The sequence below is a fragment of the Brachypodium distachyon genome, chromosome 5 (assembly GCF_000005505.3).
Source record: "Brachypodium distachyon strain Bd21 chromosome 5, Brachypodium_distachyon_v3.0, whole genome shotgun sequence".
NCBI lineage: Eukaryota > Viridiplantae > Streptophyta > Magnoliopsida > Poales > Poaceae > Brachypodium > Brachypodium distachyon.
In genome coordinates this window covers 25198631-25224995 of record NC_016135.3, presented here as the reverse complement: position 1 = coordinate 25224995, position 26365 = coordinate 25198631, and the positions used below count along the sequence as shown (strand labels likewise).

The window sequence follows — 26365 nt, the reverse complement described above, 5'->3', positions numbered from 1 at the left end:
GTGAAAATTCAAGTGCCCATAGCGAGCGTGCCACCTCCATGCTGGATCATCAAGACCAGCTAGCAAACAGATCGGCTCTGTTCTGTCTAGGTCAAGAATATACAAGCGATTCTTTGCCCTCTTGACCTTCATCAGTAGCTTGCGTTGTCGGTTGTAGCCCCACAGGTACCCATCCTCTAACACGATTTTACATCCCCTTTCCTCGAGTTGACCAAGACTGATTATATTGCTTTTCAGCTTGGGGATATAATATACGTCGGTTAGTACCTTGTGATCGCCAAATCTTGTCTCGAAAAGAACTGTGCCTCGCCCTTGTATCGCCACCGTGGAACCATCTCCAAAACGCACCGAGCCACCCACGGCTAGGTTAAGCTCTGCGAATTGGGTTTTGTCGCCAGTCATGTGATTGCTAGCGCCCGTGTCAAGGTACCACACATTGCCCGCCTTCACTCTTGCTTTATCATGTAGGTAGACTTTCTTTTCAACAAGGGTTACGGACTCAGACTTCTCCTCGATGACTTCCTCTTGACCTTCTTCCATCAGCTCGCACATCTCTACCATCAGCAGCGCCGGATCATCATCTTCTTCCCTGGCCATATATGCTTTCTCTTTCTGTGGCTTTCGGCACTCTGACTTGAAGTGCCCGTATATTCCACAGTTGTGGCACCTAACCTTCTTGCAATCAAACCTTTTCTTGGGGGCCGCACCTTTCTCCTCGGTACCTTGAGGAGCTTTCTTTGCTTGTGCTCGACCTCCTCCTTTAGCTTGATCTCTTCTTCCACTGGACGATGACGAATCGCCAGTTTTCCTTGCGGCCATAGCAGACCACTGCGCACGGGTCATCATCAGATGCTCGTCATCTTTGCCGTCTCCAAACACCATCCGGAGTCATTCATCGTGCGCCTTGTAGCGCCCCACCAAGTCCTCCACCGTGAGGGTCTTCAGATCGACACACTGCTCGATTGAGGTTATGATCTGGATATACTTTGGTGATGCCGCGCGTAGGAACCGCCTAACCACGGAGATCTCGGAGAGTGTCTCGCCTAGGTCGCGGATCCCGTTAACGAGCGTCCTTACACGCGCTGCGAACGCGTCGACCGCCTCGTCTTCTCCCATCTTCAAACTCTCATAATTCTTCAGCAAGGTTTGAAGGTTTGCCTCCCGGACACGCTCGTGTCCTTGATGTAGGGTCTTGATCGTATCCCATGCATCCTTCGCAGATTTCTTTCCCTTCAGGTGTTGTAGCACATCGTTCGGCACAGCCGCATGGATGGCCGCCAACGTCAGGCGATCAATGTGATAGTTCGCCGCTCCTTTGGCGTACGTGTTGCCGCCAGGGTCGACTGCGTCCCAGATCTCTTGAGATTCCATAGCCACCTCCATCTTCATTGCCCACATGCTGTAGTCGCTGCGATCGAGCCTTGGAAACGTCGCCGGTGCTGAGTTCCTTCCAGCCGCGGCTCCCGACGTCCCCGCATCCGTCGGCATAGCTCCCGTGTACTAGGGACCGTTTTGCCGGATTAACCTTGGCTCTGATACCAAATGTTGGAACTCAGGCCTAAACTTCTCTCACGCAAGCAACAACAGCAAGCTAATTGATTTCCGGCGAGACGCGCACGTACAAGCTAGCTAGCAAAATCAATCAAGCCAGCGCTCACGCCAAGCCACACACGAAGATCAATTGATGGCCACAGGCACGTATCGTGCCTGTTTTTTCTCTTTTTCTATTTTTTGGGATTAGGATAACAAGGCACCGTATGCCCGTACTTATACACGGCCAGAGGCCAGTCCGACTCAACATCTAATAGCCTAACTGAATACGACTAGGAGACCAACTCGTTGATTCCCCTGTACAACTCCTAAACCGACTAGAACTAGGTATGAACCAGAAATAAACCTATTCGAATTTGACCTTATGCTTACACCAGCTAGAGAATTTATGGATTTTCAACTGCCGAAAGGTGAGTTTACTCTGCAGTTTACCACTCGACGACCACGCAAAGGCAAAAGCGCGGGGGGGGAGGAGGAGGGCTCCAAGGTCTACGCTCTCTCCGCTACTTGTGCATAATTCATTGCCCCCAGTTCCTCTCCTCCTATTCGTCCTTCTCCTTTTACCCTTTCCCGGCCTCCGTACAAAATCTCACCTTAAACGCCATGAAGTACATGGAGACGCTGCAGCCGCTCTCAAACCTCACCTCTCTCACATTCTTACAGTTGTGTCCAGACGAGGATTTAAGAGAGGAGGGCTTATGGCCTCTCCTCCCACATGGCCGATTAACATCATAATCCTCCATACTACCTCTGAATTCTTTGCCGGTTCCAATCCCTCACGGCCAGATGACAAAGAGGCGTTTTCTCATTGCTCCAAGCTCTTTGATCTGGAGACGGGGACCAACACAGGTTTCCTTGCCGCGCCCATCTGCAGCCTCTTCTCTTCCACCCTCACCAGATTGGACTTCAGTTTCGATGACGAGGTGCAGTATTTGACAAAGGAGCAAGAGGAAGCCCTTCAGCTCCTCACCGCCCTCCAGGAGCTCCGATTTTCACAGGGGCCGAAGTTGCAGCGCCTCCCTGCAGGGCTACACGAGCTTATCAACCTCAAGAAATTACAGATCTCATTCTGTGGTGCCATCCGGTCGCTGACCAGCCTTCCGAGCTCTCTGCAGGAATTACAGATCTTCGACTGTGGTGCCATCAAGTTGCTGCCCAAGGATGGCCTTCCAGGTTCAATGGTAGAGTTAATTGTACGTGATAGCAACAGCGAGGAGCTAAAAAGGCAGTGCCGCAAGCTAATAGGAACCATTCCGATAATCAGAACCTGACCAACCCAAGGTACTTAACTAGGAAAAACATTCCACACCAAATCGACTTGCTTTTTCCTAACTTTTTTTTCTAATTTGGTTCATCCCACTTACTGTCGTTTCGGTTGCCAGAGGAAGCATGATGTTCTCAATTTGTATCTTCCATCCTGCACAAAAACTGGTTAGTACATGCACATTGCACCTGCTGTCATTCTACTATTTTGTTTTGTTTGATTTATTGTGCTTGCTGTCATTATATCTAACTAAATGACCACCTGTTATAATCTACCGTGCAGGGTTCTTCGATTTGCTTATTCTTCGAGCCTCCAACAATTCTCTCTGTACAATTCCAAGAAGGCAAGAACTGTTCTGGAGCGCAACAATGACAGTCTCAAATTTATTTCCCATCCTGCGTCCTGCACAGAATACTGGTTAGTCTATGCATAATTAATCTTCCTGCCCTGGGGCACTTTTCCCTTCATGTGTTCTAATGACCTGCTGAGTATAAGAGCACAACTTGAACAAATAGATATGTCCTTGTTTGGATACCCCCATCATTACCCATGTTTTTCCTTTTATTTTTTTTGACAGCAACCCATGTTTTTCCTTATCTGAAGTCTGAACAACATGTGTTTTAATTTCAGTGGCCAGAAGGGCTCAGCCTTGGAGTTGCATGTGCATTCTTCCATCCTTGAAGAATTCTATGTATTCATTCACTGTTCGCACAACATAGCTTTCAGTGGTATCTCCCTGAGCATAAATTGATAAATATGGTACGTGTATGTAAAATCAAAGTTTGCTCTTTGGAAATATTAAATCCATAGTATTTACCTTTGCTTCTCCTTAATTTCACAAATCAAGTCAAAAATTTCTTGTTTAGTTTACCTCATTACTGCATAATAATATGAAGTTTGAGAAAAGTTTATTTTGTTATGCAGGGCTCGGCCTGGAAGTTGTACATTCTTTTAGCCACTTCTCTCCATCCCTACTGAATTAAGAAATATCAAGAAAACCAATGTGATTATTAGCTAATACCATTTCAGAATTTCTTTGTGTTCCTCTCTGGACGACATTTATGATGTACTCAACAATTTTTCCCTTTATTCTGCAGGGGTTATGCCAGATTGTGCTCACTGTGCAATTCTCAAACTCTTATTGCCTCATGAGACCTTGGTTAGAGAACTTCCTACTTTCTTGATTAGTTGGTAGTCTAGCTTTTGAGCATGCTTATAACATGTGAATTCATTGCCACACAATCAACTAAATGACATAAGAGAGTTTTCAGTTGATACAAAAAAGGTAGAGATAACTTGTTGTTAGGCGAGTGGTGAACATTGATTGAGCAAAAAGGCATGAGCTTGCTAATTTTTATTCATAAAGCACCCAAGTTAAGTATGGTGAAGCTGATTTTATTCTCTAATTGATCCGGAATATTTTTTCTGTCCCACCAATGCCATAATGAGAGCAGATTTCATGAACCTTTATTATTGCAATCTGAATTTCAGTGCGTATTGTTAAGTTTGATGTTCCTCTAGTCTGAAGTCTTTCAAAGCCAGTCTTCTTCTTGTGTAACTTAATTTTTGCTAGCCTCTTTGACACTCGGATTGCATTCCTCCATCGGAATATTGCATAATCCGCCAGTGGAAATATCCCAATACCAGAAATTAAACCAGTTCTTCCATGTGTTCACACCATACCTACCTATATAGTGCATCTCTCGCTATTCCATAGTAGTTGATTATGCCTTAAGAACACTTGTCAGACCTCGAGAAGATTCAAAAGTGCTTTATTGTCATTGACATCAATCCTGCAAATTCTACCATCATGAAGAGCTATAACCATCAGTGTTGATGCCTCTCTCACACACAAATGAAAAAAAATGGAAAAAAAATGAAAAGAGAGAGGGGCACGACCATTCAAAAGATTGAGGGTTCATACTCAAGCAGGAGGAAATAGTCATCAGCGCTTCTATATTCATGTCCAGGGGCTAATCAAACTACTATCTATGCAATATCGATAACAGGAACATCTTTTGTGTCCTGGGATCACCTTACATTGCATAGGTCTCTCAATTGTTTCTTTGGCGTGAGTCCGTTCTCTCCCCCATCCCCTGCACACTATTTTTTCCTATGACTGGAATATGAAAACTTCTTTGTACTGGAGCTGAATTCTTATTTAGCTTTACAATCTAGATTTCAGATTTGCTCATTCTGTGCACTACCTCGCCGAGCTCCAGATAAGCTTTCCACGAATATAAATTAGATAGGAAATACTTTGGGCGCTGGCCAGTCAAGACTAGTACTGTGTGATGAGAGTAATTCCGGATCATGACGAGGTAATTCACTAAGTACCTGCTCTTGGAAGGTTCATTGAGGGAATAAAATTGTTGGCTACTCTTGTTTTCTTTTGTTCATGTCAATGAAGTCAAACAACCTAGTGAGTTGGTGTTAAAAAAACTTATATAGCTGTAATTGGTGATCCACACTCTGATACAATAGAATCCATCTCATAACTCTCCATTCCCTACTGGCAATGAATGAATGCTGTTATTTAAGCTTGTGCTCAATTGTTAGCTTGCTACTTTGATAAGTTTGTGGGAAGTGTCTCTCTACCCGAAGTTTATGTGGACTTTAATAATTGTTTGCACATGAACACTTGTTTGCAATCTCTCTATGCAAGATTTCAGGTATTTTGCAAGCACGTGGTTAAGTTGAATCAGAAGACCTGTGGAAAAATCTGGTCCATCATTGTGATTTGACACGTCTTTTTTTTTCTCGATGGAAGAGTCGGCGAGGGAGAAGCTTGCGATGAATCATACCTTGTATTTCTGCTTGTAGCAACTTTCTGCTTAACAATGAAGAGCGGATTGGTTTTTGACATATTCTTTTTTTTTCCTTTTAGCTTCTGTATAGTAGGTTTCATATGATTGGTACTAAAAGGGGTCTATTTTTTCAATCTGGAAAACTATTTTCATTGTAATGTAATTCTTTGCAATATCTTCATATCTGAGCCCATGTTTTGATGTTCAAAATGACTTGAAATGCATTTCCAAAAGAGATTTGTGTTCAGGCCTCTCTGAAGATGGAAGGAGAGAGTTGTAGCTTTGATCTCTATCACGTGTAGCATTTATGTTTGTCACCTGATGAAGTGCTTCTGCCTTTTTTGGTCAGTTCTGCTTTGTAATCCTCTCGGAAGCATCATCACAAATTTATATTTTTTTAATGGAACGTTGGTATACCATTAAGTAGATGGACGGTGCAAATTGGCTGACACTAAATCAATTACAAACTCTATGAAATTAACAGACAAAAAGGCTGGTTATTGCCAGTACCAACAGCAAATTTATAGCTAACTTGTGGGCTAAAATATTGGAAGACTTGGAAAGTGGATGAACTCACTCGCACTGAATGCTGATGGTTTTGATTTCTCTGAAGATGGCACCAGCAGCAGCAAAATCATAAGTTTTCGATGATTTGATCTGATATCACTCAATAAATTTAGAGCATCCGTTTAAGTTTAAGTATATTTAGCTTTGGTTTTAGCTTTATACTCCGTACCAACACGTAACGGTATCTCCCGATCAAAAAAAAAACACGTAACAGTATCCAGTCACTGGGCAGCGAGGTTAGAACACAGTTTGACTAACTATTTGGAGCTGGGCCTTACGGAGCTCAGATTTGGTTTTCTGATATGGGCCCTGCATAGCCAGATTTGTAAGGCTAGACTATTTGGGCTCTTATTGGGTTTAAGAAATTAAAATCTTAGGGGTCAAAGTCCAAAGCTTCTCCATCTCCCACCCAGCAGTAGCCAGAGGCAAACACGACGACGACGGCCATGGCCTCGCCGAAGCTCGCCGCCGGCGACGGCAGCTACGACTTCCACCTCCGCTCGCTCTCCGCCGCATCCCGGGACTCCGCCGCCGCCGCCGATCCCGCCTCCGACCCCAAACTCCTCCAGTCCGTAAGCGCATCTCCCTCCAATTCCCCCATTCTTCCCCTGAGCCGGCCACGTCGGTTTGAATCGGATTGTTTTGGTCCTTGTTTTAGAATGAAGAACAAGCTCCCGATTTCATTAATTAACGAAATCAAATGTGACAGAGTTATTAGGAGTTCGGACTTTGAGTTGTTTTGGTCCCTGACCGACCTGTGTTTGCTTTGCGTTGAAGGTGAGGAGGGTGTGCGAGATGTCGTTGACCGACCTGTGACCTGTGTTGCCAACGACGAGATGGTGGCGCGGGCGTTCCCGGTCGTCCGTAAGCTGTTCCTGCGCTGCGCCGCCGCGCCTACTCTGTCCACCGCGTCCAGCGGCATGCTCCTTCTGGTAGGCCCTCAACCAAGTGACGAAGTTTCACTTCAGTAGGAAAGGAAGGGTTCAGAATTTTCGGAATCACAAGGCGGCCCGCGAAAGTTTCGCCGGAGATCGCGGTCGGCCCACTCCGTATGCGCATCTCTCCCCGGGCAATCCCTTGAACCCAGAGACGTTTGTTCTCTTTTGTCGTTTTGTTTATGCCTGAAGGCGCCAGGACTGAGGAAGTAGCAACGCTCGCGTATCTGCACGCGAAGAGGAATGGAATGCTAGCAGTTCGGACACCCCACGTTTCATCAGCAGAAATAGCAGCGCTCGCATAGGGGGACATGAGATCCCAGAAAATCGTAGGCTTAACGTTACCAATTACCTGGACCGTCGTTAGCCCCTTGGGCAAATCTCTGTCAAATCTTGTTTGTCACATGGTGTTGGCATGCCGATGCACAAAGAACGCTCGAGCAAGCCGCTCCAGGTACGACAGTGTGCAGCTTGCTGCTGCCATGTTGGCTTTGATCAGTGCTTATTTTTCTGTATAAGAGTAAGATAAGAAGGGCTCAGATTTTTTCCATGTAAAGTTCCACGCGATGATGATGACACAGATGAACATAGCAAAGGGTGTGTTGTATGCACGTCCAATCAGCCATGTCCTAAAGACATTTCGCTATTGGTCGCCGCTACACACACAATTATGGTACTGGAGTACTTGCTACAGCGCTACGGAACCTTGAACTTGACTGACCATGTTGAGGTGAAATTGAATGTAGACCATGTAGGAACGTCGAATTAGTGGGTCAGTATGTGTGCTTGACTTGCAATGGTTCACATAAAAGTGAAGCATTTTGGAGCATTCATCTCGACCACCTCAAGCATTTCACATCTTATTTTAGAGCTGCTGCGTTGGGGGAGGTCTTTGCAAGTTCATCTCGATCAGTCCGATCTGTACTGCCATTAGTAAACTTGGGCTAGGCCTTGGGCTGGCCGCAAGAAACGACAAAAGTAACTCGTGAGTGACAGTATTCTACTATCCGAGCCCATGCAGGCTGCCAAGCCAAGAGCGCACAGCGCAGTAACTTAAGCACCCGGGGAAGAGTAAACTAAATTAAGCCCGTGGGTGCTCGGTCGCTGCAAAGTGCAAACGCATAGGGCGCGCAGTGGCTCGTGCGTCGCGCCAGCGCCCGTGGATTCCTCGACGCCACCGGGAAAAGCAGAGGAAGCGCTCCTGCGCGCGTCGTTTGATTTACCCGGCCCGATGCCAGGCAGCAGGGGCACCCACCCACCTCGTTCCTCGATTCTTCCGCGCAACCGCACGCGCGTCGATCTGGTTTCGACATGAGCGTCGCCCGCTCGTTTCATCGGCTTTTTGGTTAACGCTACTAAGTCTCCGCCCACATGCTAGGCTGGAAAGTGGAGCGGAGTACTCCAATACTGAAATGATGTATATCAGTACTCGAGCGTGAGATTTGAAACCTTACTTTTTTGTTCTTAATTTAGCGTAAGATGCGGATGCGCCGCTGCAGCAAGGGAATCGTTTGGTTCTGTCCACACTTGGCCTTCGTCTTTCATGTCTAGCTCGCCCACCTTTCTGGCCTAGTAACATTTTTATAAAAACAAACCATTACATAAAAATTTGGCAACCCAAATCCTGGTCTAAAACACATCCATAACCAAATATACGACCACCTCTATTCATTAATCTAGCGCGCAAAAACAGTTTTATGCGCAAAAGTACCATGTGCTTCCCCCTCTGCCTAAGCTATTGTGCCCGAGCGCCCGTTGAATTAAACTAAAGCACTTGACGCGAGATCTGAAGCCATGTCTTGTTTTCTCTGCAAGTGCATCGGTACCGTGATTAGTTTAATTCCTCCCGCCCGTTGCCACCGGCCAGACCAGCGCGAGATCAGATGGAGCACTTGACACGAGAATCCGTTGGGGGCATGACATTGCCCTGCAGCTGCTGCTCGCATCTCCATTTTCTTTTTCTGACGAACACCCTGCCCCTTTTCTTGAATTAATTCGAGATTTCAGTCAGTTTAAGGTTCCGGATTTCTCCCTCTTTCCGTTCAGATCATCACTTGCAAGGAACACAAGCAGCTGCCTGGCAGACTCCCGAATGGCCACTGGAGTCAGACGCGTGCACGAGGCAGGCAGGGCTGTGGCACGAGGGAGTATTCTAGTATTTCGCGTGCAGTCCCCAGTCGTGGAGTCTGCGTCTCCAAACCCCAACGACTCGATTCCATCCCAGAGACACTACAACAACGAGACCCGATGCCAGATCTGAAGCCAGGTCTCTGTTTTAATTTCGCACCACCGAGTGCGTAGCTGGCAGGGATTATTTTAGTTTGATTGATCCCATCCGTTGAGGTGACTTGACTTGAAGCTGCCCGCTCTCTTCTCTATATATGCGCGCACGAACTATTCCACAGACCACAGTTCACACGTCCCGCCTCTTTGCACCTGACCTGCTCCGGCATTCCTCCGTTGCATCTCCTCCACACTTTGCCTTCACCTTCCTTCAGCTAATTCTCCTCTGGCAGTACAGTAGCAGCCAATAATCAGGACTACTGGTGATCACTGACAGTTGCAGCTTTGCCATCCGGGCACCCGGTGGCAGCAGTACGGCCGGGTGGTACGTACATATCTTGTTTTCCCTCCCCTCTTTAAGCTGTCTTGCAGGCAGCGCGCATTCACCTGATACCAAACTAGGAGTACTCGTCTCCGGTCTGGCTCTTCCAGTGTCTTCAGCTTAACCTTGACTTCTGATTGATCATATGCAGGCAGGACCACACAGGCTAACAGATTGATATCTAAACGATCGATGGAGACGGTCGGCCTCCCTGCTGCGAGCTGGGTGGTGGGCAAGGCGCTGAGCCCGCTGTCCGGTGGCGTGCTGGAGGCATGGGGTGCCAGCTCCATGCTCGGATCCAACATGGAGGCCCTGAAGATGCAGCTGCTGTACGCACAGGCGATGCTGAACAACGTCCGAGGCAGGGAGATCCATAACCCTGCCCTTGGTGAGATGCTAGACAAGTTGCGGCAGCTTGCGTACGGGGCTGAGGACGTGCTGGATGAGCTCGATTACTTCCGAATCCAGGATGAGCTCGACGGCACCTATCATGCCGCCGACGCTCATGCTGCAGGCTGTGTCCAAGACCTCGCCCTCAACGTTCGCCACACGGCCAGATCTTGTGTGAACAAGCTCAAGTTTCCTGTGTGCTCGCCTACTGCCAGGCGTGCCGTTCCTGACGAGCAACACGACGGTGGCAAACAAGGATGCCTCTCAGGGCTCCGCTCGTGTGGCCGGCGTGAGATCAGCTCCTCCTCACCGCCACCCGCCAACCAGCTGGGTGTCCAGGAAGTTAACGGTGGATGCATGCCTAAGGCTGCCCACAATGTCGGTAAATACTTACCTTGCTGCTCCTTATTACCATCTGTCGATCATGATGCACAAACCGGCATGGTGAGCAATTCCAACACGAATGGAAATAAACACCGTTTCCGATTTGCTTGTGCTGGGCCGTCCAAGATAAAACAGACAAATCACGAGACAAAAATACCAAAATTGAAGTTTCATAGGGTGGAAATGTCTAGAAAGATATTGGAAATCACGGAGCAGCTGAAGCCAGTATGTGCTCAGGTATTCAACATTCTTAATCTAGAGATAATGAACTCTAGCCAAACCCCTAACAAAGGCATTGGTGTGGACAGACCCAAAACCAGCCCACAAATTATAGAACCAAAGTTATATGGGAGGGAACACCAGAAAGATATTGTTATAGATGAAATTGTTAAGGGTGAATGTTGTGAACTTACCGTGCTTCCCATTGTTGGCCCGGGCGGTATTGGGAAGACAACTTTCACAAAACACATATATGAACAAATGAAGAGCCATTTCCATGTCCCCATTTGGATATGTGTCTCTCTGGATTTTGATGCAAATAGGTTGGCAAAAGATATTTTGAAAAAAATCCCCGAAGTTAACAATGAAAACAAAAATTGTAGTGACGAAGAGCTTATCGAACAAAGATTAAAAGGAAAGAGGGTTTTACTTGTCTTAGATGATGTGTGGCAACATCATGAGAATGAATGGAAAAAACTGTTAGCTCTCTTTAAACAAGATGGAGCAAAAGGTAACATGGTTATAGTCACGACTCGAATACCCGGCGTGGCAAACACCGTTAAGACAACTAAATGCTTAGTAGAACTGGAGCATCTATGTCCTAAAGATATCAAGTCATTCTTCGAAGAATGCGTATTTGGTGACCAAAAACCATGGGCTGATCATCCAAAATTATCTGATGTTGGGAGCAAAATAGTAGACAAATTGAAGGGTTCTCCTCTTGCAGCAAAAACTGTTGGTAGATTACTAAGAAACAAACTTACACTGAACCACTGGAGAAGCGTTCTAGAAAGTAAAGAATGGGAATCACAAACCAGCGACGATGATATTATGCCTGCTTTGAAGCTTAGCTATGATTATCTTCCTTTCCATCTGCAAAAGTGTTTTTCTTTTTGTTCTTTGTTTCCTGAAGATTATGAATTTGGTAGCGAAGAGTTGGTTCACTTGTGGATTGGAATAGATATTTTACGTTCATATGATCAGAAGAGAAAAAGAATTGAAGATGTTGGACTTTGCTATTTAAATGAATTGGTAAATCATGGATTTTTCAAAATGAATAAAAAGGAAGATGGACGTCCTTATTATGTCATCCATGACCTACTGCACGAGTTGGCTGTAAATGTTTCATCGCATGAGTGTATCAGCATCTATAGTTCGAACGCGAGGGGCATACAAATCCCCCCGACCGTACGTCACTTGTCAATCATCGTAGATAACACGGATGTCAAGAATAAAATGTCTTTTGAAGACTATGATGGGAATTTGACTGCACTAACTAAATGTTTAAATGTTGAAAACCTACATACATTAATGTTATTTGGTGATTACAATGGAAGCTTTGCAAAAACGTTTGGTGATTTGTTTTTGGAAGCTAGAGCCCTTCGCGTCATATTTTTTAACAAAGCGGCATATAATGTGGAGGATATATTGCACAACTTTTCAAAACTCGTCCATCTTCGCTACCTAAGAATAAAGTCAAAGAATTACGGGAAATTGTGCCTGCCAAGTTCTTTGTTTAGATTGTATCACTTAGAGGTCATTGATCTAAAAGATGTGTATTATTGCTTAAGCACAAATAGACATTTGGGCAACCTTGTAAAATTGCGTCATTTTCTTGTGTCGAAAAATAGATTTAAATATCATTCTGACATTTATGGGGTGGGGAAACTAAAATTCTTACAGGAACTAAAGGAATTTAGAGTGGGAAAGGAGAGTAAGGGTTTTGAGCCGAGTCAGCTCGGGCCATTGAGAGAGATTGGAGGATCACTTCACATTTATAATATTGAGAAGGTACAAACAAAAGAGGAAGCAAACGACTTAAAACTGATCCACAAGAACCACGTAAGAGAACTCATATTAGAATGGGATGCTATGCAATCTAATAGGGATCCTGTCCAAGAAGAGAATGTTCTCGCAAGCCTTGTGCCACATTGCGATCTTCAGGAGCTATGCATTAAAGGGCATGGGGGCACAAATTGCCCGACATGGCTATGTGCTAATCTCTCGGTTAAAAATCTGGAATCTCTTTGTCTCGATGGTGTATCTTGGAAGAATCTTCCACTTGTAGGAGAGTTGTGGATGGTTACTGAGCCCGGTGAAGAGTACCAGGATTGTAGCAGTATCTCACCTCCAAGCTTCCATAATTTGAAAAAACTTGAATTAAAGGGAATATCTATTTTGGCAAAATGGGTCGGAAATGACACTTGTCCTTTTTTTTCTCACTTGGAAGTGCTCATCATTAAAGATTGCTCTAAACTCATGGAGTTGCCGTTTTCTCAACCTACTGGCTGCCAAGCGGGGGAGTGGGAGGAGAAAATGGCTTTGTTTCCTAAACTACATGAGCTCATCATTGAAGACTGCCCGAACCTAGAGTCATTGCCTCCTATCCCTTGGCGGGGTGATGCTCCGTTCTCTGTTAGCATAGAACGAGTGGGATCGGTTATTGAGCAGCTAGCTTACGGAACAAAATACAGGCTGAAATTAAACTTGCAAATTACGGGAAAGGACGGTGGTCAGGGTGATGTGTTTTGGAATGCGTTGAATTTCTCTAATCTAACAGATCTAAAAGAGTTGCACATGAATAAAATCCCTCCCCTGCCGCTGGATGACCTCCTAGTGCTAACATCTCTGAAGGTGATCACGATATCTAATTCTAGTAGTGTTTTGCTGCCGGTTGAAGGTGAGGATCATGGCAGTTACCAATTTCCAGTCGAAGACCTCGAGATCATAACGTCTGATACCAGTGGGAAAGAACTGACGCTGCTGCTCTCTTTCCTTCCAAACCTCTCAAAGCTGACCATACACGAGTGTGAGAATATAACTGCGTTGGGTGTGGTTGAGCATGCCGAAACTGTTTCTGGGGAGCAGCAGCAACAGACAGGAGTTGGAGAGGAGGAACCAATAACAGCAGCTGCAGCCGAAGGACTGCTGCTCTTGCCTCCCCGGCTACAAGAGTTGTGGATTGAAGCCTGTCCAAAGGTGAGCTTACTCCCCAATCCACCGCCCGATGACCACGCAGAAGCAGCAGCACGAGGAGGAGGAGGAGGAGGGGGTCTCCGACGTCTCCGCTCCCTCCGCTCGCTGCATGTATACAATTCTCCCGAGTTCCTCTCCTCCTATTCGTCCTCCTCCTCCTTCCCCCCTTTCCCAACCTGCCTGCAACATCTCACCCTACGCAGGGTGAAGTACATGGAGACGCTACAGGACCTCTCAAACCTCACCTCTCTCACCGAGTTAACCTTGAACATACCGGGGGATTCCAGATCCGACGGCTTGTGGCCTCTCCTCGCCCACGGCCGTCTCACACAATTATCCCTCTATACTACCTCCGATTTCTTCGCCGGTTCCGATCCCTCACGGCCGCATGACGCTGAGGTTTTTTCCTCTTCCTCCAAGCTCGTTGATCTGGCGACGGCCAGCAACACAGGTTTCCTTGCCGCGCCCATCTGCAGCCTCTTCTCTTCCACCCTCACCAGATTGCAACTCAGTTTGGACAAGGAGGCGGAGCGCTTGACAAAGGAGCAAGAGGAGGCCCTTCAGCTCCTCACCTCCCTCCAGGTGCTCTGCTTTTTGTTTGGGGAAAAGCTGCAGCGCCTCCCTGCAGGGCTACACAAGCTTATCAGCCTCAAGAAATTAAGGATCATGTGGTGTTCTGCCATCCGGTCGCTGCCCAGCCTTCCGAGCTCTCTGCAGGAATTACAAATCCAGACCTGTGGTGCCATCAAGTCGCTGCCAAACACTCTCCCGAGTTCTCTGGAAAGGTTGGAGATCTTCTACTGTGGTGCCATCAAGTCTCTGCCCAAGGACGGCCTTCCAAGTTCAATGCAAGAGTTAGTTGTCTGTTCTGGCAACAGTGAGGAGCTCAAAAGGGAGTGCCGCAAGCTAACAGGAACCATTCCGATAATCAGAGCCTGAGCAGTCCAAGGTACGTAACGAACAAACAATTACCTCAATCTTTGTACTTATTTCCAGTTCCTTCCCCTGTTTTTTTTTATTCCTAACTTTGTAAGGGTCAATATCCACTTGTTTTAATCTGTATAAGTAACCCATTTGTTTTAATCTACTGTACAGGGTTCTCCTTCTGTTTGTATATTCTTGTAGCCTCCTAGAATGCCCTCTCTATCAAAGAACAGTTTCCGGCTGCCAGCATGAAGCATGATGTTTTCAATTTGTATCTTCCATCGTGCGCATAAACTGCTTACTACATGCCCATTGAGCTTACTGTCATTCTACTGTTTTGTTTTGTTTGATTTATTGCGCTTGCTGTTGATCATTTCATCTAACTAAATGACCCACCTGTTATCATCTACCGTGCAGGGTTCTTCGATTGGCGTATTCTTCTAGCCTCCAACAATCCTCTCTGTGCAATACCATGAAGGCAAGAACTGTTCTGCAGGGCAAGCATGACAGTCTCAAATTTTATTTTCCGTCCTGCATCCTGCACATGATGCTGGTTAGTATATGCATAATTAATCTTCCTGCCCTGGGGCACTTTTCCCTTCATATGTTGTTATGACCTGCTGAGTATAAGAGTTTAACTTGAACAAACACAGACGTCCTTGTTTGGATACCCCCATCATTACCCATGTTCTTCCTTATCTGAAGTCTGAACAGCGTGTGTTTTAATTTCAGTGGCCAGCAGGGCTCGGCCATGGAGTTGCCTGTACATTCTTCCATCCTTGAAGAATTCTCTGTATTCATGCACTGCTCGCACAACATAGGTTTCAGTGGTATCTCCCTGAGCATAAATTGATAAATATGGTACGTGTATGTAAGATCAAAGTTTGAGAAAAGTTTATTGTACCTCATAACATAGCTTCTCCTTAATTTCACGCATCAAGTCAAAATTTTCTTGTTTAGTTTACCTCATAACTGCCTCATAATATGAAGTCTGAGAAAAGTTTATTTTATTTATTATGCAGGGCTCTGTCTGGGAGTTGTACGTTCTTTTAGCCACTTCTCTCCATCCATACACAGTTGGCACATGAGGGTTTTCTGTGGTATCTTCATCCTACGGATAAATCTGTAAATCTGGTAAGTATTTGCAAATGTAACTGTAATCCAGCTATACCATACCAAATTACCAATATGTAGATGTTTTTTTAGTTCAGTCCAGCAAAAAAAAAATCCCTACTGAATTAAGAAATATCAAGAAAACCAATGTGATTCTCAGCTAATACCAGTTCAGAATTTATTTGTATTCCTCCCTGGACAACATTTATGACGTTTTTTGAGGGAAAAATGTAGGAGAGACATTTATGATGTACTTAACATTTTTTTTCTTTGTTCTGCAGGAGTTGTGCCGGATTGTGCTCACTGTGCAATTCTCAAACTCTTATTGCCTCATGAGACCTTGGTTAGAGAACTTCCTACTTTCTTGATTAGTTGGTAGTCTAGCTTTTGAGCATGCTTATAACATGTGAATTCATTGCCACACAATCAACTAAATGTCATAAGAGAGTTTTCAGTTGATACAAAAAAGGTAGAGATAACTTGTTAGGTGAGTGGTGAACATTGATTGAGCAAAAAGGCATGAGCTTGCTAATTTTTATTCATAAAGCACCCAAGTTAAGTATGGTGAAGCTGATTTTATTCTCTAATTGATCCGGAATATTTTTTCTGTCCCACCAATGCCATAATGAGAGCAGATTTCATGAACCTTTATTATTGCAATCTGAATTTCAGTGCGTATTGTTAAGTTTGATGTTCCTCTAGTCTGAAGTCTTTCAAAGCCAGTCATTCTTTTTGTGTAACTTAATTTTTGCTAGCCTCTTTGACACTCGGCATTGCATTCCTCCATCGGAATATTGCATAATCCGCCAGTGGAAATATCCCAATACCAGAAATTAAACCAGTTCTTCCATGTGTTCACACCATACCTACCTATATAGTGCATCTCTCGCTATTCCATAGTAGTTGATTATGCCTTAAGAACACTTGTCAGACCTCGAGAAGATTCAAAATTGCTTTATTGTCATTGACATCAATCCTGCAAATTCTACCATCATGAAGAGCTATAACCATCAGTGTTGATGCCTCTCTCACACACAAATGGAAAAAAAAATGGAAAAAAAAATGAAAAGAGAGGGGCACGACCATTCAAAAGATTGAGGGTTCATACTCAAGCAGGAGGAAATAGTCATCAGCGCTTCTATATTCATGTCCAGGGGCTAAACAAACTACTACCTATGCAATATCGATAACAGGAACATCTTTTGTGTCCTGGGATCACCTTACATTGCATAGGTCTCTCAATTGTTTCTTTGGCGTGAGTCCGTTCTCTCCCCCATCCCCTGCACACTATTTTTTCCTATGACTGGAATATGAAAACTTCTTTGTACTGGAGTTGAACTCTTATTTAGCTTTACAATCTAGATTTCAGATTTGCTCATTCTTTGCACTACCTTGCCGAGCTCCAGATAAGCTTTCCACAAATATAAATTAGATAGGAAATACTTTGGGCGCTGGCCAGTCAAGACTAGTACTGTGTGATGAGAGTAATTCCGGATCATGACGAGGTAACTCACTAAGTACCTGCTCTTGGAAGGTAAATTGAGGGAATAAAATTGTTGGCTACTCTTGTTTTCTTTTGTTCATGTCAATGAAGTCAAACAACCTAGTGAGTTGGTGTTAAAAAAACTTATATAGCTGTAATTGGTGATCCACACTCTGATACAATAGAATCCATCTCATAACTCTCCATTCCCTACTGGCAATGAATGAATGCTGTTATTTAAGCTTGTGCTCAATTGTTAGCTTGCTACTTTGATAAGTTTGTGGGAAGTGTCTCTCTACCCGAAGTTTATGTGGATTTTAATAATTGTTTGCACATGAACACTTGTTTGCAATTTCTCTATGCAAGATTTCAGGTATTTTGCAAGCACGTCGGGAAGTTGAATCAGAAGACCTGTGGAAAAATCTGGTCCATCACTTATTGTGATTTGAGACCTCTTTTTTTCTCTCGATGGAAGAGTCAGCAAGGGAGAAGCTTACGATGAATCATACCTTGTATTTCTGCTTGTAGCAACTTTCTGCTTAACAATGAAGAGCGGATTGGTTTTTGTGACATATTCTTTTTCCTTTAGCTTCTGTAGTAGGTTTCTTATGATTGGTATTAAAAGTGGTCAAAAAAAATTCGTCCGTTCTTCTCAATCTGGAAAACTTTTTTTCAGTATAATGCAATTCTTTGCAATGTCTCCATATCTGAGTCTATGTTTGGGCGTTCAAAATGTATTGTCTTTTGGTATCCAATTGGCAATGCTGAACGCAAGTATTGCATCAGTTTTCTGATAAACAAATAATCTGATTTTATGTTAAAAGCGCAAGAAGAAAATACACATGATTTATGAATGCAAATAACCAATTAGTATGTCAGTAGTATATGTTGGACTTGAAAGGGATCTCCAAGAGAGATTTTTATTCTGGCCTCTCTGAAGATGAAAGGCCTCTATTACGTGTAGCATTTCATATGTTTGTCAACTGAAGTGCCTCTGCCTTGTTTGGTCAGTTCTGCTTAGTGATCCTCTGGAAGCATGACACAAATTTATATATTTTAATGGAACGTTGGTATTCCATTAAGTAGATGACCAGTGCAAATTGTCTGAAACTAAATCAATTACAAACTCGATAAATTAACAGACAAAAACGCTGGTTGGTGATCGCCAACACCAACAACAAATTTAGCCAACTCGTGGGCTAAAAACTTTAGAAGGCTTGGAAAGTGGATGAACTCAATTGCACTGAAAACAGACGGCTGAAGCCTGATGGTTTTAATCTATCTGAAGATGGCACCAGTGAAAGATCCATTAACATCAAAACACTTGGAGATCGAAATTCCCTTTCAACCGGCAGCAGCAAAACCATAAATATTCAATGATTCAATCTGATGGTACTCAATAATTTAGAGCATCCATTAATGCATTTTAGCTTTGGGTTTTGAGAGTATCCAGTCACTGGGCAGCGAGGTTAGAACACAATTTGACTAACTATTTCGATCTGGACCTTCCAGAGCTCATGTTTAAATCTGGTTATCGGATATGGGCCTTCCAGAGCTTACGATGAATCATACCTTGTATTTCTGCTTGTAGCAACTTTCTGCTTAACAATGAAGAGCGGATTGGTTTTGTGACATATTCTTTTTTTCCTTTTAGCTTCTGTATAGTAGGCTTCATATGATTTGTACTAAAAGGGGTCTATTTTTTCAATCTGGAAAACTATTTTCAGTGTAATGCAATTCTTTGCAATATCTTCATATCTGAGCCCATGTTTTGATGTTCAAAATGTATTGTCTTTTGGTATCCAATTGGCAATGCTGACCCAACCATTGCGTCAGTTTTCTGGTAAACAAATAATCTGATTTATGTTAACAGAGCAAGAAGAGAATACACATTATTTTTTGAATGTAAATAACCAATTAGTATGTCAGGCCTCTCTGAAGATGAAAGGAGAGAGTTGTACCTTTGATCTCTATCACGTGTAACATTTCATATGTTTGTCACCTGATGAAGTGCTTCTGCCTTGTTTGGTCAGTTGTGCTTTGTGATCCTCTCGGAGGCATCATCACATTTTTTTTAATGGAACGTTGGTATACCATTAAGTAGATGGACGGTGCAAATTGGCTGACACTAAATCAATTACAAACTCTATGAAATTAACAGACAAAAAGGCTGGTTATTGCCGATACCAACAGCAAATTTAGAGCCAACTTGTGGGCTAAAATATTGGAAGACCTGGAAAGTGGATGAACTCACTCGCACCGAATGCTGATGGTTTTGATTTCTCTGAGGCACCAGCAGCAGCAAAATCATAAGTTTTCGATGATTTGATCTGATATCACTCAATAAATTTAGAGCATCCGTTTAAGTTTAAGTATTTTTAGCTTTGGTTTCAGCTTTATACTCCGTACCAACACATAACAGTATCTCCCGATAAAAAAAAACACGTAACAGTATCCAGTCACTGGGCAGCGAGGTTAGAGCATCTCCAACAGATAGATGATGTAACATAGGGCTTGTGCCCAAAAAACTGTTTTTTAGGGTATGGGCAGCAAAAAAAGACTCTCCAACTGATGATCTATAGGTATCTTGTGGCCAGTAATTTTAGGGTATGCCCTAAAATTTCAACCCAAGTGATGTATATTTGGGGCACTGGATAAGGCATGCCCCAAAAACCAACCGCCCGGTTTCTTCCTCTCCCGATGCGCGCCATTTCAGTCCTCTTCTCCCGCCCTCTCCGTCTCCTTCCTTCTCGGCCGCCGCCGGCCATGGAAGCCGTCGCCCCAACTCCCCCGACCCCGCCTGGGCCCTCCGCCGACGCCATGTTGTAACTGGCAACAACAATGCTGTAACCGGGAGCCACAATACCGCATCCGGGAACCACAATATCATATCCGGGCACCACAATACCGTATCCGGAGACCATAATACCGTATCCGGGAGCCACAATACCGTATCCGGGAGCAACCACATCGTAACCGGAAACAACAAAGTCGTGACCTGAGGTTAATGATCGTTAGTCCCTAACGAAGCTCATGTCCGTGTCCAAGCTATAGGTTACAAGTGTACCACCTCACAATCACTGGTGGGGTGAATCGCGTTATGTAACTTCATGTATCATCTTCTCACTTTGAATAAAGCTCTCCTGAATATCTTACATACATATATGTTGACATGAATATCAATGGTACTCCCTCCGATCCTAAATTGTTGTCGAAATATTACATGTATCTAAGAGCTTTTTAAGAATAGATACATCCATATTTGGACAAATTTGAGTCAAGAATTTAGTATCAGAGGAAGTAGCTTGCAGCTGATATATATAGACCAAGTATACGTGTTTGCTTATGTACATATTTGCATCGTGCATGGCTTAGGGTGATTATCTTCTATTTATGGTGATGTGTGATGCTGTACCCTGTTTAATTGGGTCGAGGCTCACATGGTACGGCTACTAGTACGAGTGCAATGCGTTAAATTTTTTTCTATTTGCATCATGCATGTCTTGCGGTGATTATTTTCTATTTATGGTGATGTGTGATGCTTTGCCATGAACTAGCTCCATGCCATAAAGGAAATTATCAGCAATACAACGACTTGAGATATTTCTATATATCCAAATTTTGACAAACTTGAGATATCTTTTGTTGGACGGATGGAGTACATCACTTGAATTATTTGCAACATTATAAATCCTACTAGTACCATTCATCAGTGTGCAACAAAGGTCGTTGATCGATCATCGCACAAAATACAGACGTGCAAAGATCAATAACATATAGACTCAGGTACACGCCATCATGCAAAGGTGCTTCAGGTCGTCGTCGCTGTCTGAAAAATCGATGTCTCTGAATGCCGCCTCCCTTGCTTCCTCGATCCATCCCTGGATCTGGGCCGTGTCAGCGAGGTAGTCCTCATCGACCTCGACATAGCCACGCTTCTCGTACTCGCTGCGGACCCAGGCCTGGAACTTGAAGAATTCCTCCCGAATCTCGATGAACGCGAGTGCCGCTTCGTCCTCCTCCGACGGAGGCCTCAGCAAGCCAGCATCCCCGTCGTTCGCCCGGGCAAGGATCCAATTGACCTCCGCCTGCGGAAGCCGCGTCATCTTCTTCCCCGGCGCCGGCGCCGGCGCCTCCTCGGTTTTGATGGCGCTCGCCTCCTTCGCATCGCCTGCCGCTGCCGCCTTCTTCGCCTTCCTTTCCGCCTGCTTCCCAATCCGGCCATGCCGGCACGACCTCAGACGCTCCTCACCGGCCGCCGCTGCTTTCGCCGTCATGCTCCTGGTGGTGCGCCGCTGGAGGCGCGAATCCTGCTCACCGGCCATTGGTTGTTGATCTGATCTCTCGCGTCTCACCGAACAGAGCCGCTCGATTCGGACGAGGTTTGGAAACCTAGCTTTTCGATTGAGATTGGGGAGGGGTTTGCCGGTGTCGTCCCGACCTTATAAAGGCGGAACCCCGACCCAGTTTTGGTCCGGTAGAAGGCACAAGAGAGCTCGGAGTCGGAGTGGAACCGATTTTTCTTTTTCTTTTTTAGGGGAACCGATTTTCCTTTTTAAGGGAGGCTCCCTCGCTCGGACTCGGAATTCCTCGGTGCGCCAGCCTTCCAGCCTTTTGGAAATAATAGTACGGGAGGATTTTTACCGTAGCCCTATGCTGCTTAAAAAGGAAGAGCAGTATATAAATCTGAACCGTTCATTTGTTAAGGACAAAATAGGAATTTTCATTTAAAAGAATTAACAGTTAACTCTTTTTCTTCTTGGATCGTAAATTGTATCATGAATCATGATGGGCTTCAGCCCATTTGGTCTATTCATCAGCGTTCAGGTGATCCTGTTTCTCCACGCGAGCTCCTCCACGCTCGTCGCCCTGGCCGTCGTTTACCCTGCCGGCAAGCCGCTCGTTTGGCCCGAGCCCTCTTCGACTTGGCCTGCGTTAATCATGCACTGCAGCAGAAATTGCCTTTGATTATGTGCTTACTTCTCAACCAAATCACAATGACGACCAGAGGAATAGGTACAGCAGCCCTAGCCGCCACGCACGACGGCTTCCGTAGACCTGAGGCGGGAGCAGGAAGAAGAAGAGGTAGGGTTCATAGCGGCTGCCAGAAACCTGATGCACGGCCGGGATATTCAGTTGGACGCCCGGCCGGCGGTGCCGGTGCTCCCACCACAGACCCAGTGTCCTCGGTGGTAGCCAGAACCAGCGGGTTTGGATGTCGTGGCTGGCTCAGCGGGTGCCTGGACCGCGGTGACGACCGGGAACACCTCGCCGGCGGCCGGCGGCTGTGTGGGAGAGGAGGAAGGGAAACCAAATAGGACGGCAACCCAACATGTGGGCAGTGGGCCGTGCGGCCCATGCAGGAATGGGCTAACTTTTATGATGTCCCCGAATTACCCTTATACCGCTTTACGCGATCCAGCAGTGCACGTATACTGCTCATTTGGTTCCAGCAGTATACTACGAGATGGGCCGTTGGACCCTTAAGAATGAGCGGCCTGTACTCAATTCAGGGTGTCACAGAAGAGCTCTACTACGGAGTGCAATTTTATACGTCTCAGTATATTTCGGAAACTAAACGGATCTCGTATGAATGTATATATGTTTAAAAAACGTCTAACTGCATGTAATAAAAAACTTGATATCAGACGGACGGACAGAGTACGTCGTCATTGACTCAACAAACAAAAGTGACGAGCATCGGATCAGTGAGGCAGAATCCCCGTGACCCTGCCGTACTCCACAAGATCGTCGAATATCTCCTCCAGCCTCTCATACTTGAACTCGAACCCTTCCCCGACGAGCTTCGCGGACGAGAGGCACACTCTAGGCTCCTCGGGGAACCCATCAAACCTGCATAAACACACGCACGTACAGTCAGTGTCGCCGCTCACAGAAAGAAAGTGTGTTTACAGTACATGCGTGTGGATACAGAGGAATTGAGCTCGGCCTACCGGTCGGATTTCACGCCGTACTGCGGGTACCTGTCCGCCAGGAGACGGGCGAGCTGCAGCAGCGTGGTGTTGTGGCTGCAGCAGATGTACCTTCCGGAAGAGGACTCGTTCTCCGCCAAGAACACCTGGGCGCGGCACAGGTCGTCCACGTGGCTGATCGACACGGACCCCGTCACCGACTGCAGGCCTTTCAGGATGTCCAGCTGCGCCTCGTCGCCTGAAGAAATACACAGTAGACAGTAAGTAACAACAAAGTTCAGAAGAACATGCATGTTAATATGCTGCATCTTTTCAGTAAGTGTCGATCGAGCTGTAGAATAACAGAGAGGGATAGAGATCTCAGGAGAAAATTGAATCACACCGGACAACAAGGAGAGCGTGACGGGGACGCTGGTCCTGGCCTTGGAGACCGGCGCGGCGCCCAGGGTGAACACCGGCAGCACGGTGACGAGGCCGATGCCGTTCTCCTCCGCGAACTCGCTCGCCGCCTTCTCCAACAACACCTTCGACACCGCGTAAGCCTGAAGAACAAGCAGCGATGCCAGCTTCAATCCATGGTGGTCTCCCTCGTGTATTACTTTACTTTCACAAAAGGAATTTAAGTGGATGTACCCAGGTGGGTGGCTTGTGGGCTCTGAGGTAGGCGACGTCGGACCAGGACGCCTCGTCCAGCACGTGCCCGGCGGCGCCCTGCAGCGGCCGCCTCGACACACCGGCGTCCGACGACGTCAGGATCACCCGCTTCACCGTCCCTGCTTTCGCGCACGACCTCATCACGTTCAGGGTCCCTTGCACAGCGGCCTCGATCAGATCCCTCTGCCGTACAATCCAACACCAAAGCACAACAATTAAAGTTACAGTACAACATGGTACTCCTCCCAGAAGAGGAAATGAATAAACTGGCATATAATCTGGGTGTTGCCAAATGAACGCTGAAATGCTTTGCCAATAGTAGGGTGAACTGGATCAGAACTAGTCTTCTCTACAGCTGAGAACTGTTACTGGCGCCTACTGTCGGAGGCTGCGTGTCACTCACAACGTGATAAAATTGCTTCCCGAACGGCCACTAACTAACGGACTAACTAGATCACCGTACCGTCAGATGACGGAAGAACTTACTCCTGATTCCTGAACGGAAACGAAGTTTGGTGTTGTTTACCTCAGGATCCCCTGACCCGAGGTTCATCGGAGCGGCGACCAGGAAGGCGTAGTCGCACCCGGAAACCGCATCGTCGAAGCTGCCTTCCTCGTCCAGTTGTGCGCGGATGATCTCCAAGGGGCCGAGCGATTGCAAGTCCTTCAGATGCGAGTTCTTCTCCATGTCATCTACGTACGCAAAGAAACAAATTGGATCGTGGTACCAATTTGCAGCGATTTTTCAGCATACGGAAGGAACGCCTTTTTTTTCACAACAGGATTAAGCTAATTATGCTTTGCTGACTGAATTTGCCAGAGAAATCAGAAGGCACGAGCTAGAATAGCTTGACTTATCCAGTCGAGTATGAATAAATCCCAAGATTTTGATCACCTCAAACTATGAAAGGAAGATCGCTGAAAAGCATAGAAACTAGGACAAGTACCAGGATCTCTGACCGTCGTCTTGACGGCGTACCCCTTCTGGAGCAGCGTCTTGACGAGCGCCGAAGCGATGTAGCCGCTTCCTCCGGTGACGCACGCCGTCTTCCTCCCCACACCCGCCGACATCGCCGGCCGATCGGCTGCTCCTCTGTTCCTCTCCCTCAAAAATTGGAATGACCCTTCGTCCACCCACCTGACCTGACTTGACGCACAGAGGTGAGGACCCTCTGGTCTTGTTGTCTTGTCACTCTCTGCATCTAACTATCTAAGTACAACCATATCCCCTCGATTTAAAAATGCAAGTTGACAGGAAAAGAAAAAGTTTGAGGTAAAAAGTGTGCCAGCTCTACTATAATCTGAACAACGGAGGATTTTGTTTAGGAGCTGAAAGTGACCCGCATTACTGCTACTTTAGAAAATGATGAAGTAGCCGGTAATGATTTGTCGCTACTCCCTCCTACCCATATTATTTGTCTCAATTTTACTGAAATATGAATATATGTTTAAAAAACATCCGGATACATGTAATATTTTGACTAGTAATATGGGTCGAAGGGAGTAGTAGATTTGGAATTTAAGTCGAGGATTGTACATGCTGGCAAAATCTGCACGCTTTGCTACTGATAAAAAAAGGTATTTTCTCAGATCATAACAAGTGTCTTAGATTTAGTATAAAATTAGTAGAATTGTATTAAACCCGACACACTTATTATGTATCGGTGGGAGAACGCTCCACTGAAATTTCAAAAACATTTACCATTTACATTTAAATTTGGATAATAATTTTGGTGCCGTACAATACAAATGTAGAAGCATTTTTTGTTTTACTCTGCCAGAACAGAGTTACGACGTACGAGGCTCAACATTCAAAATTCGCCTCGGTGCCGTTGAAATCTCAAGAGGGCCCCTGCAGTGGTCCAAGCTAGCTACTACTAGGAACGTGACAACTTCCTCCCAAACATGTCGACATCTGGTCTCTAAACAAACACAACAATTTTTTTCAGCAAACCATCGTTCTCACACGAACTGTTCTTCTTACTAGCGACTGAAAACTTGTCGACCTTGCACAACAGCAGTAGTAATTCTCCTGTGGCCTTATAAAATGAGCTCCTCTACTTTACCCTGAAATTAATTAGGAGCGTTCATTTGTTTTGATCTAATGGTTCGGACGAGTTTGCTACTCTTTGTTACTCTAATTCAGACGTGTGGAGTAACCGGACGGAGTATCGCCGAACAGGGGTAAAACCGTCCTCAGTTCTCGTCTCTCCTTTTTCCCGTTCCCCTTCTCTCCCCGTCCGCCGCTGACCGCCTTGCGAGCTCCCTGCGCCGCTGCAGGACGCCTTCCGATCTCCCTCTGCCGCCGCATCTAGTGCTGCGGCCTTCCCTCGTCGCGTTCGAGGCCGCGGCCACCGCGAGCAGGTGCCCGCGTGCGGCACCGACGGCCACGCTGATGGGCGCCTGCCCGGCGAATGCGAGGGAAAGGCCGAACGCCCGAACCTGGTGCATCACTGCAGTTTCTGGACCCGAGCCATCTCCTGTTGCTGTCGGCCAAAAAGCTCAGCAAGAAGAAGCCATCTCCTGCCTCCTGTTTTGCTAGCTGTTTGCGAGCAATTAA

The 26365-nt window shown here is 45.8% G+C and overlaps 2 protein-coding genes and 2 pseudogenes across 5 annotated transcripts; 3 read left to right on the top strand and 1 right to left on the bottom strand.

The window, feature by feature from the left end:
* Positions 1-1684: 1684 nt before the first annotated feature.
* Positions 1685-5680, top strand: LOC100840478 (annotated as a pseudogene).
* Positions 5681-6613: 933 nt separating this feature from the next.
* Positions 6614-7620, top strand: LOC112269214 (annotated as a pseudogene).
* A 1747-nt stretch (positions 7621-9367) lies between these two features.
* LOC100835908 (disease resistance protein RGA2) lies at positions 9368-17922 on the top strand. 4 transcript variants are annotated; one of them, XM_024455424.1, is made up of 6 exons: positions 9368-9732; positions 9881-10501; positions 15040-15175; positions 15337-15483; positions 15645-15756; positions 16017-17922. In XM_024455424.1, the coding sequence occupies exons 2-3, from the start codon at positions 9922-9924 to the stop codon at positions 15096-15098; spliced, it is 639 nt and encodes a 212-aa protein (XP_024311192.1). In that variant the 5' UTR covers positions 9368-9732; positions 9881-9921; the 3' UTR covers positions 15099-15175; positions 15337-15483; positions 15645-15756; positions 16017-17922. The 4 variants fall into 4 exon arrangements, with proteins under 4 accessions (XP_024311192.1, XP_024311191.1, XP_024311190.1 ...); XM_024455423.1 differs by having other exon boundaries at positions 9418-9732; positions 15355-15483; XM_024455422.1 differs by having other exon boundaries at positions 9518-9732; positions 9881-14647; positions 15355-15483.
* A 4834-nt stretch (positions 17923-22756) lies between these two features.
* LOC100835070 (anthocyanidin reductase ((2S)-flavan-3-ol-forming)) lies at positions 22757-25581 on the bottom strand. The gene is made up of 6 exons (XM_003580566.4): positions 24753-25581; positions 24332-24498; positions 23785-23988; positions 23534-23693; positions 23173-23389; positions 22757-23071 (listed from the first exon to the last, which is right to left on the bottom strand). Exons 1-6 carry the CDS (start codon positions 24874-24876, stop codon positions 22924-22926), a joined length of 1020 nt encoding a protein of 339 aa, XP_003580614.1. The 5' UTR covers positions 24877-25581; the 3' UTR covers positions 22757-22923.
* Between the last annotated feature and the right edge of the window lie 784 nt (positions 25582-26365).